At 44.2% G+C, this 12,241-nt stretch overlaps 1 protein-coding gene across 1 annotated transcript in view; it reads right to left on the bottom strand.

Moving 5' to 3' along the window:
* The window catches only part of LOC132767959 (uncharacterized), a 67,244-nt gene that overhangs the window by 18,642 nt on the left and 36,361 nt on the right, over window positions 1-12,241 (bottom strand). Inside the window, exons 12-14 of the mRNA XM_060763423.2 lie at window positions 9,101-9,178; window positions 8,919-9,007; window positions 8,620-8,656 (exon numbers count right to left, since the gene is read on the bottom strand). Coding sequence (XP_060619406.2) covers window positions 8,620-8,656; window positions 8,919-9,007; window positions 9,101-9,178 — 204 coding nt within the window. The remainder of the gene's footprint in view (window positions 1-8,619; window positions 8,657-8,918; window positions 9,008-9,100; window positions 9,179-12,241) is intronic.

Raw genomic sequence — 12,241 nt, 5'->3', positions numbered from 1 at the left:
CTTCCTGAGATCACTGAGACCCTCGCCAATGACCAATCTAGACCAAACTTGGCACACAGAGCCCCCATGACCCACTCTACATCCTGCTGCAGTTTTGGAGGAGGGTTGACCATGGATTATGGGACTTGAAGTACGTTTACTCACTTACTGAAACCACTGTGACCCTAATCCAATGACTGATCAAGACCAAACTTAGCACACAGAGCCCCCATGACCCACTCTACATCTTGGTGCAGTTTGGAGGAGGACAGACCGTTGATGATGGGACTTCAAGTACCTCCACTCCCTTCCCAAGATTGCTGCAACCCTCATCCAATGACCAATCTTGACCTAACTTAGCACACAGAGCCCCCATGACCCACTCTACATCCTGCTGCAGTTTGAAGGAGGATGGACTTTGGATGATGGGACTTGCATTACCTTCACTCACTTACTGAAACCACTACCACCCTCATCCAATGGCTGATAAAGACCAAACTTGGCACACAGAGCCCCCATGACCCACTCTATATCCTGCTGCTGTTTGGAGAAGGGTGGACCACGGATGATGGCACTTCAAGTACCTTCACTCACTTCCTGAAAACAATGTAACCATCATCCAATGACCAATAAAGACCAAACTTGGCATAGAGAACCGCCATTACCCACTTTCTCTAATAACCCGGGCAGCGCCGGGTCCCCAAGCTAGTATATAATAAAAGTCAAAACTTGTATACGGCGGATGTGTGGCGGTGTATGTGCCGGCTTTCTGACTGGCCAGCTTGAAAGTTCCAAGATTCTGACTGGCTGCTGCTGTGGTGCTATTTGCATATGATCCCTGATTGGCCTGCTTCAACAGGAGCCCCTGTTGGAGAAAGGGGTTCATGACAGAAACAGGGACATGACAGAAGGAAATTTGCATATGGTCTCTGATTGGCCAGCCTCAATTCCAAGATTCCAAGATGACAAAGAGAGGAAAGGAAAGGCCAGGGGCTCTGTCAGAAAATTACCAATACAGACCACACTTTGCAAACAGAGCACACAAGACCCACTCGACATCCTACTGAAGTTTGGAGGAGGATGAACCATGGATGATGGGACTTGTAGTACCATCACTCACATTCTGAGACCGCTGCTAACCTCATCCAATGACTGATCAGGACCAAACTTGGCACATAGACCTCTCATGACCCACTTTACGTCCTGGTGTGGTTTGGCTGGGGATGGACCATGGATTATGGGACTTGCAGTACCTTTGCTCAATTCTTGAGACCACTGCAACCCTCATCCAATTACCGATAAAGACCAAACTTGGCACACTGAGTCTCCATGATGCACTCTACATCCTGGTGCAGTTTGGAGGAGGATGCACCATGGACGATGGAGCTTGCAATACCTGCACTCCCTTCCTACGACTATTACAACTGCCAACAATGATGGGTCAGGACCACAATTTACACAGAAAGCCTGCATGACCCATTCTACATCCTGGTGCGGTTTGGAATAATTTGTCAATGCATGATGGGACTTGCAGTCACTGCACTCACTTCCTGGGACCACTGAGACCCTCGCCAATCACTGATCAAGACCAAACTTGGCACACAGAGTCTCCATGACCCACTCTACATCTTGGTGCAGTTTGGAGGAGGACAGACCATGGATGATGGGACTTCAAGTACCTCCACTTCCTTCCCAAGATTGCTGCAACCCTCATCCATAGACCAATCTAGACCAAACTTAGCACACAGAGCCCCCATGACCCACTCTACATCCTGCTGCAGTTTGAAGGAGGATGGACTTTGGATGATGGGACTTGCATTACCTTCACTCACTTACTGACACCACTACCACCCTCATCCAATGGCTGATAAAGACCAAACTTGGCACACAGAGCCCCCATGACCCACTCTATATCCTGCTGCTGTTTGAAGAAGGGTGGACCATGGATGATGGCACTTCAAGTACCTTCACTCACTTCCTGAAAACAATGCAACCATCATCCAATGACCAATAAAGACCAAACTTGGCATAGAGAACCACCATTACCCACTTTCTCTAATACCCCGGGCAGCGCCGGGTCCCCAAGCTAGTATATAATAAAGAAGAGTGTTTGTATCGGACAGAGGAAGGGCGGAGGGCGGAAGGGCGGTGTATGTGCCAGCGTTCTGATTGGCTGCCGCTGTGGTGCTATTTGCATATGGTCTCTGATTGGGCAGCTTCAACAGGAGCCCCTGGTGGAGAAGAGGGTTCATGGCAGGAACGGGGCATGACAGAAGGAAATTTGCATATGGTCTCTGATCGTCTAGCCTCAAATCCAACATTCCGAGATGACAAAGAGAGGAAAGGAAAGGCCGGGGGCTGGGTCAGAACACTACCAATACAGACCGAAATAGGCACACAGAACCCCCATCACCCACTCTACATCTTACTGCAGTTTGGAGGACTATGAACCATGGATGATGGGACTTGAAGTACCACCACTCACATTCTGAGACCGTTGTTAACCTTATCCAATGACTGATCAGGACCAAACTTCGCACAGAGACCTCTCATGACCCACTTTACGTCCTGGTGTGGTTTGGCTGGGGATGGACCGTAGATTATGGGACTTGCAGTACCATTGCTCATTCTTCAGACCACTGCAACCCTCAGCCAATTACCAATAAATACCAAACTTGGCACACTGAGTCTCCATGACGCACTCTACATCCAGGTGCAGTTTGAAGGAGGATGCACCATGGACGATGGGACTTGCAATACCTGCACTCCCTTCCTAAGACCATTATAACTGCCAACAATGATGGATCAGGACCACAATTTACACAGAGAGCCCGCATAACTCACTCTATATCCTGGTGCGGTTTGGAAGAATTTGACAATGGATGATGGGACTTGCAGTCACTTCACTCACTTCCTGAGACCACTGAGACCCTCGCCAATGACTCATCAAGACTAAACTTGGCACATGGAGCTTCAATGACCCACTCTACATCCTGGAGCACTTTGGAGGATGACAGACCATGGATGATGGGACTTCAAGTACCTCCACTACCCAAGACTGCTGCAAAACTCATCTAATGACCAATCAAGACCAAAGTTGGCACACAGAGCCCCCATGACCCACTCTACATCCTGCTGCAGTTTTGGAGAAGGGTGGACCATGGATGATGGAACTTCCAGCACCTTCACTCACATTCTGAGACCTCTGCAAACCTCATCCAATGACGGATCAACACCAAACTTGGCACATAGACCCACTTTACGTCCTGGTGTTATTTGGAAAACTTTGGAGATGGATGATGGGACTTGCAGTACCTTTGCTCACTTCCTGAGACCACTGAGACCCTCGCCAATGACTAATCAAGACTAAACTTGTCACATGGAGCTCCAATGACCCACTCTACATCCTGGTGCAGTTTGGAGGAGGACAGACCATGGATGATGGGACTTCAAGTACCTCAATTCCCTTCCAAATATTGCTGCAACCCTCTTCTAATGACCAATCAAGACCACACTTGGCACACAGAGCCCCCATGATCCACTCTACATCCTACTGCAATTTGAAAGGGGATGGACTTTGGATGATGGGACTTGCAATACCTTCACTCACTTACTGACACCACTGATACCCTCATCTAATGACTGATAAAGACCAAAGTTGGCACACAGAGCCCCCATGACCCACTCTATATCCTGCTGTTTGTAGGAGGATGGCCCATGGATGATGGGACTTCAAGTACCTTCACTCACTTCCTGAAAATAATGCTGCCATTACCCAAAGACCAATAAAGACCAAACTTTGCATACAGAACCGCCATTACCCACTTTCTCTAATAACCCGGGCAACGCCGGGTCCCCAAGCTAGTAAATAAAAAAAAATAAGTTCCATTATATGGCAGTGTAGATGGGGACTGAGGCTGAGAGGATAATTGGTCCAACATCATCTAGTGAGTTTCCAAGTCTGAGTGAGGATTCAAACCCTGATCACTCAGTATTCTAATCCAACACAAATTTCAGTAAATCCTGATACGTTCTCCAGAGAAACATGTTAAATTTCGTCTGTGAAGAAGACAAAGTTGAAGCCATGCACTGACTAAGAACAGGCAGTTCTGCTCCTATTTACAAAAAGGGAAGTCATGACTAGCTCTTCGAGTGTCCTGCTTTGTTTTGAACAGAATGCAGTCATGGGTCAATGACACTGCGAGAGTTGTCCCCAATACCTCAGGTTTGATGCAAGTCATCCCCCATTCTGGTCATGCCTGAGCTAATGTTTACCCTGCAAAGAATTAAGGACTGGTCTTGCTCAAGCATGCATTGTGAAATTTGTCTTTCCAAAATCCTTAAATGTATGCTGGAATTACATTTCCTTTCCTATGTTTTTTAAGAACCAGGAGCATCAATCACAGAGCTCTCCCAAAGCTATATTTTGTTACTCTCTCCTGAAACCCTAAGATGTCCTCCAGTAAATCTCTCTTTTGTCTCCACCTCACACTTAGTAGATCAATACTCTAACCTTTGTTAGAGACTTGGCACATTTAAAGATTATTATTAACTATCTTGGGAACCCGGCGCTGACCGGGTTATTTGAGATAGGAATTGTGCGTCATTGGATGAGGGTCGCAGAGGTTTCAGAAAGTGAGTGAAGGCACTGCAAGTCCCATCATTCATGGTCCATTCTCCTCCAAGTAGCACCAGGATGTAGAGTGGTTCATGGGGGTTTGGTGTGCCAACTTTGGTCTTGATTGGTCATTAGATGAAGGTTGCAACAGCCTTGGGATGTGAGTGGAGGTACTTCAAGTCCCATCATCCATGGTCCATCCCTCTGGAAACTGCACCAGGATGTAGAATGGGTCATGGGGGCTCGGTGTGCCAACTTTGGTCTTGATCAGTCATTGGATGAGATTTGCAGCGGTCTCAGGAAGTCAGTAGTTACTTCAAGAAGTGAGTAAAGTTACATCCATGGGCCATCCTCCTCCAAACTGCAATGTGCCAAGTTAATAATAATAATAATAATAATTTATTTATACCCCGCTACCATCTCCCAAGGGACTCGGTATGGCTTAGATGAGGCCGAGCCCACAACACATCAATCACAAAGCAATAACAACAAATAATACAAAGCAATAAAATAAAACTCATAACAAAAAAGCAATAAACATTAACAATAACAGAGCAACAGTTAAAAACCTATGGCTGGGCCAGATGGAGTGATTAAAATTTAAAGATAATGCCGAGCATGAACAGATGAATATGAACTAGGATAGAGTTTTCAGAGAGGGATGGGGCAGGCAGACATTCCTAAATCCATAGTAAAGTGCATTTAGAGGACATAACACTGGGAGTTTCCTTATTCTGGAAAGGCACACTGGAACAACCACGTTTTCAGGCTCCTCCTAAAGACTGCCAGGGTTGGGGTGTGCCTGATGTCCTTGGGGAGTGAGTTCCATAGTCGAGGGGCCACCAGCAAGAATGCCCTCTCCCTCGTCCCCACCAATCATGCCTGCGATGGAGGTGGGTTCGTACACAGAAATGCGGTCACGCAGGTAGGAGGGTCCCAAACCATTCAGGGCTTTGTAGGTAAGAACCTGCACCTTGAATTGGGACTGGAAAATGAACGGCAGCCAGTGGAGCTCCTTGAACAGAAGGGTTGACTGCTCCCTGTAAGGAGCACCAGTTAAGAACCTGGCCACCGCCCGTTGAACCAATTGTTTGGTCTTTATTGGTCTTTGTTGGGGGCCGCAGTGGTCTGTGACATCCAAAGTGTTGGAAAGTACTACAAATCCCATCATCCATTGTCTGCCCCCCCCCCCAAACCTCACCAGGATGTAAAGGGTGTAATGGGGGTTATATGTGCCAAGTTTGATCTTGTTCAGTCATTGTTGAGGGTCGCAGCGGTCTCAAAAAGCGAGTGGAGGTACTTCAAGTCCCATCATCCATGGTATGTCCTTCTCCAATCCGCAATAGGATGTAGAGTGGGTCATGGGGGCTCTGTGTGCCAAGTTTGGTCTTTATCGGTGTTTGATGGGGACCACAGTGGTCCGTGGGAACCAAACCATTTGAAAGTACTACAAATTCCGTAATTCGTGGTCCACCTCTCCCAAACCACACCAGGACGTCAAGGGGGTCATGGGGGTGATGTGTGCCAAGTTTGGTACAGGTGCGTCACCCATGTTGGTCACAGTGGCCAGTGAAAGTGGCAGCCAATCAGAAAGCTGCCACATACACTTCCGTCCTTCCGCCCTTCCTCCCTTCCGTCCTCCGCATACATATAAACATTCAATTTCCAGCAAAATAAACACTGGTAAACATTCAATACCGAAACAATAACAAATCAAACAAATGGATAAAAAAACAGACTCAATTAAAATTATAAAATAACAACTTAAATAAACTGACATGATACATCACAAACATTTATAACATGACAAGCTCTTAAAACTCTTAAAATTACACTAAAATATTAAAGCCAATATGGTCAAAAACTTCCAATGAGTGAAGGTAAGTGTCCAATTAGCAGACGAAGGAATGTATAAAGATGTAGTAATTTTCCTCCTGAAGCTTTTTAAAGGACAAGAGAAGGTGTGGTTTTTAGTTCTTTAGGGAGGGAGTTCCAGAGGAAGAGAGTGATAATGGAGAAGGCCCAATCTCCCATTCCCACCAACTGCGCTTGGGATAGGGGTGGAACTGAGAGCAAGGCCTCCTCCACAGATCGCAGTGCTCATGCTGGTCTGTATGCGGAGATGCAGTTTTTCAAATAGCCTGGGCTCAAACACTTTAGGGTTTTATAAGTAATAAACAGCATTTTGTATTTAGCCCAGAAGCCAGTGGAGCTGCCGTAACAGTGGAATTGTCTGCTCCCTGTATAGTGCTCCAGTAATCTGGCTGCCCATCTCTCAACCAGAGGTAGCTTCCAAACTATCTTCAAAAGCAGCCCCACATAGAGAGCACTACAATAGTCCAGACAGGATATGTAACTAAAAGGATGTAAAAAAGATAGGAACTTCTATTATGAAACATTTCCACATGAATATCTAGATAAGCAGTAAAACATCACTGTTCGTTCAAGAGCTTCCCCCACCAAGATAACTTGCACACTGAAGTAGATGGTCTTAGGTAGAACACTGGCCTTCCCAAAATCCTTTCCTTGTTCAAGTTAGGATATTCAGGATATTGTTTCAAGAGTATCAAACAATCTTGATCTTCAATCCTTATAAACATTATTAACATTAACACTAGAAGGTTTTGATCTGAGATTCGGTTGGCACTCGTACCTTTGGTACAACTAAACTTTAAAAGAAAAAAAAGCAACAATCACTTCATTAGGGCAGCACTAATAAAAATTTGGAACAAATATAAAACAAAAATGTATCATTATGGGCATCACCACTAGAAGCAAGGCAAAGAAGATTATTAGGATGGACAAAATGGCCGACATATAAAATTTATTATTGAAGAAAGATAATGAAATACAACTGAAGACAAGAGAAGAGATAAATAATCAATTCGCAAATGTGTTGTGGTTTCAATATTTGCAACTTAAAGAATACTATAATTCAGATAAAAAATTAGGCTTCATGGGCAAAGAAGACATATGGGATCAAATTTTGAGAAAAAAGAAAAAAAACAATAATTTACAATAAGCTATTAGAATGGGCTACTGAAATGGAAGTAATAAAAGAATGCATGATTAAATGGGCAAAGAATATCGGCAGACAGATACAATATAAAGAATGGGAACAAATCTGGACAAAAAAGATCAAATACACTACAAGAAAATTGGTTTAAAATATGTTATAGGTGGTACATGACGCCACATAAACTAAGTATAATGTATGGCAATGTCAGAAACAAATGTTGGAAATGCGAATCACAAATAGGAACTTTCTATCATGCATGGTGAACTTGCTCAGTGGTTAGCGCATTTTGGAAAATAATACAACAAGAATGTGAGAAGATTTTAAAAATAAAAATTCAGAAAAAAAACAGAGTATTTCCTATTGGGGATAATAGAGGAAGAAATTGAATTAGACCAGAATAAAGATATTTTGTTTAACTATTGTATCACTGCAGCAAGAATAGTTTTGGCAAAAAAATGGAAACAGAGAGAAGTAGCTACAAAGGAAGAATGGATAAATAAAGTTATTGAAATCAAAGATATGGATAAACTGACCTTCACACTAAAGGACTCATATGGAAGAACAATGAAAAAAACAGACTGGAAGTTATTTGAGGAATATTTAGTAGTATACAAAATTAGACAAGACATAAAAGAAGAGGAAGAAGCAATTTCAGAAGACAGGAAGATGTAAAAATACAGAACCAGAGAGAAGAAGATTGAGGAAGTCAGAAACCCCCTTCACAATCTACACACCCTCTACACACCCTCCCCCCTTTCCTCCCCAGATCCCCCTTCTCTTTCTCCCTTTCACATTCAACACCAGTCCTAGACCCGATCTCTTTTACCCTCCTCCCTGACTCCCCCCTTCCCTATTCTATCCTACCTTCAATCCTAAAACCTTTTACTTTTTATTATACAATTGTAAGAATACTCCTTAATAAAAAATATTTTTTTAAAAAGGAATTGATTGGACATTCAATGGCATAGGATACTATAGATCTTGGTCATATCTTTCACATTACCTTTTTGGCAGTTAACTAGAATTTCATCATTGCAAGCCTGGCAAGGAATAAACAAAGATGTTATTGCCTAGCCTTCACATTTCCAGACTCATCCTAAGATACTTTTCTCCACTCTCTCTGTTTATAGAGCTCACCATATTCTCAGTTCTGTTATGGAACTACCATATGACTTACTATTTACAGGGTGAGAAGGGGATATCATACCCAAAGAGCCTAGAGGCCCACATCTAACCCATGCTAACAACAGATGTGATGATAGGATAGTTTAACACAAAAGAAATAGGGAGAAAAACAGGCACCTTAAAGAAAGTCCAATCAATTCCCATCTTCAAGTCCTTGAGATCAGAAGTGATAATTTCTGAGAGGGATGGTTTAGGCTGGCATAGTCCTGTAAAAAAAATTAAAGCAGAAAAGTCACAGGGAATAAAAAAACCCACAATGTGATCTCTAGCATTGGAAGAAAACGGGGAAGAAGACTCACCATATGGATAGAGAGGATCTGGCCCAGCTAGGATTGAATATACGAGTGCTGCATCGGCCACTGATGTACAAAGAGGGCCTGGCCAAAAGATAAACACATTGTGGTGACTTGATTCCATGTTTTACTGCTTTAGTATTTAAACAAACTTTCTGGTCCTTTAGACTGAAGGAGAAAGGAGAAATATGCCTGCATGAAAACATTCTCTTTTAAAAAAAGAAAAACTTAGAGCAAATAAACTCATTCCGTAAGAAGAAAATCATCATCGTCATTATAGCACACAAAGATTCTATCTCGGGGCGGATCTAGACAACCCCTTTATTGAGGAAACTTCCGCAATAAAAAGGGGGCTGTCCAGTCAAAGTTCTGGACAATCCCAAATTAATTCGCCACAAACCAGGAAAATCCTGGTTTATGGTAAATTAATTTGATAATGGGTTTATTCCCTGCCTTCTTGGAACCCACTACTTCCAGGGTCTGGACTGGAGTTCCGGTCTAAATTAGACCGGAAAACTGTGGGAATCCCAACCCCTCCCCAAAAGGCCAAAAATTGGTAGCTTAGAGAATGCCCTTGAGAAAAGCTGTCAAGGCGGCCATGCCCCGAGTCGACCGAGGGCGAATCAAAGGTGGTGGTGGGTGGCCGCCGAGTTTCTAACAGAGTTCAATTGTAGCGGCAATCCAGTTTGACAGGCGCTGGGAAGAAATTGTTAGTCCGAGCTTGTCTGGTACATAAGCGACAAAGAGTCTTGGAGTTTTACAGGACTGATGTGAGTCCTGTCCCTATAGAATAAAAGGGCTCCGTGGACATCGAGGAGATGGAGCCTCTTTTCCATCAGTGAGGAAGGGTTCTGGAAAAAGGCAGGGAGGACAATGCCCTCGTTGATGTGGCAAGAAGGTGATGTCTGTCCAGAGTACCACCCGGTCGGAGTGAAAAAGAAGGTATGGCTCATCTACCCAGAGGGTAGCGAGCTCTGATGGTGGGCAGGCTGAAGTGATTGCCACGAGGAATGTCATTATTGACTTTTCAATTACTTTAATGCATAGGTTCTTTTTATTGCAATTTCCAGTGTGAGAAGGTATATCAGATTACAGAAAAACATTTAGACAAAGAATGACATTGGACATACAGACATACAGATTCTATGCAACTACATTGGGTTTACAATTACATTGGTTAACAGACAAATAAAGGGGAATTACATTTTCACTCAACATTCACACCACATGTACACGCATTCATCCTCAGGCATTCAAATATTACCATATCATTTTCTCCCTCCTCGGAGAAGCACCTGTTAGGCCACACTCTGCTTTCCTGCAGCCTGCCAATGCATATTTCCATAACTTCAAAACTTTAAAATGCCAAAACTTCTTTCCCTAAAAACAATGCCAAGGATCAGATCTCTGTTTTCCATTCAGCAGAACCTGACTCCCTGCACAAAATCTAAGACTCCAAAAGTGCACTTCTTCCTCTTCCCTTGAGAAAGAAGCCCCAAAGTGACCAGACTGCTTTTATAAAATCTGCACATTAATTTTTTTTGTGACAGAAAAGTGATCTTCCAGAAGAGGAGATGAAGGTCGGTTGTGGCCAATGGTTCAAATGGGGAACCGGTGAGCCGAGACAGCACAAGTTTGAGGTTCCAACCGGGGATCAGGGGGGTGGATCGGCGGATTAAGGTTGGTATAGCCTTCTTGGAATGTCTTAATAAGATGGCTGTGGAACACGGCGGGGCTGCCGAGTTGCTGGAGATGGCAGGAGATAGCAGCCAGGTAAGATTTTAAGGATGACAGGGTGAGATTCTGGTCAGCCAAGGAGAGCATAAATTCTAAAATCATCAGTATTGATGGAGGCAAGGTAGGTTTGTTTGAAGGAGGGGCTTCCTGAGTTTAAAAATTGACTGCTTTGTTTGAGAGGCGGGGCTTCCTGGTTATCCTATATAAACCAGTGTCGTACACTCAGTAACCTATACTTTCACCCCTGCATACAGACAACAACATCAAACACACACCAAGAGGGGGTCATTAGCAACCTCTAGATGGAACAAACACGAAAACTTCCCGTCTCATGCACGAGCTGTGGCATGTTCAGCTTTTTCACACTACAATTACTCAATTACATCTGCCCCAAGTGTAAACAAATCACTCGCATGGAACACAGGATCCGACAACTCGAGGACCGTATTAACACCCTTAAGGACATTCAGGAACTTGAGCTGTTCTTAGACACCACACACCACACTGTCCTAGACACGCAGCCCATATCACACCAACATTACGGGGAGGCTCAACAGAACAGCACCTCAGTTGTGGACAACCCTCAGGCTTGGAGAAATGTCACCCTTAGAAGGACACATAGGACCCGGAAGCCTCCTCAGAATACTTCCGCTCAGCTGCAGTTACACAATAGATTCCAAATTCTCACACAACTATCACCTGACCAAGAAACACAACATATTGGGGAAGACCAGAATGGCTTAGATACTGATCAGTGGCTCATCCTTGATCAGTGTGCAGGGGATAGCCCTGACTGGGACAACACTTCACAACATTCACACTTGAGCAATCGTGCAGGTGTACCATCCCCAACCGTAGACCAGGTGCAACAGGAACACATACAGGAGAACCATAGGCTCTTGGACGAATCTCAATGGATTGTCCTTGACGAATGCACCGGGGATGTCGAGGAGGAGGACAACACTTTTCACCTACACAATTCACACCAACAGGATCACTTTTCTGGAGACCTACACACTACAATGCACAAAAGGGGCCCTGTCATTCCCAAAAGTAAACAGGTCTTGGTAGTAGGCGACTCCCTCCTTAGAGGAACGGAAGCTGTCATTTCCAGACCAGATGGGATGGCTCGAGAAATATGCTGCCTACCGGGGGCAAAAATACACCATATCACTCAGAGGCTCACCAGGCTCCTCAAGCCCTATCACCGTCCTCCCCTCATGTTGATTCATGTAGGAACCAATGATACTGCAAGGCATACGTTCCAAAAGATCACAAATGATTTTCGAGCTCTAGGAGCAAAGCTAAAAGAATGTAATGTACAGGTGGTCTTTTCATCCCTCCTCCCTGTTGTAAGACACGGACCCACAAGAGCCAGAAAAATAGTACAGGTCAATGACTGGCTTAGAA

The sequence above is a fragment of the Anolis sagrei genome, chromosome 2, assembly GCF_037176765.1.
Source record: "Anolis sagrei isolate rAnoSag1 chromosome 2, rAnoSag1.mat, whole genome shotgun sequence".
NCBI lineage: Eukaryota > Metazoa > Chordata > Lepidosauria > Squamata > Dactyloidae > Anolis > Anolis sagrei.
Note: the sequence above shows the minus strand (reverse complement) of the source record. Positions and strands in the feature narration are given on the sequence as shown.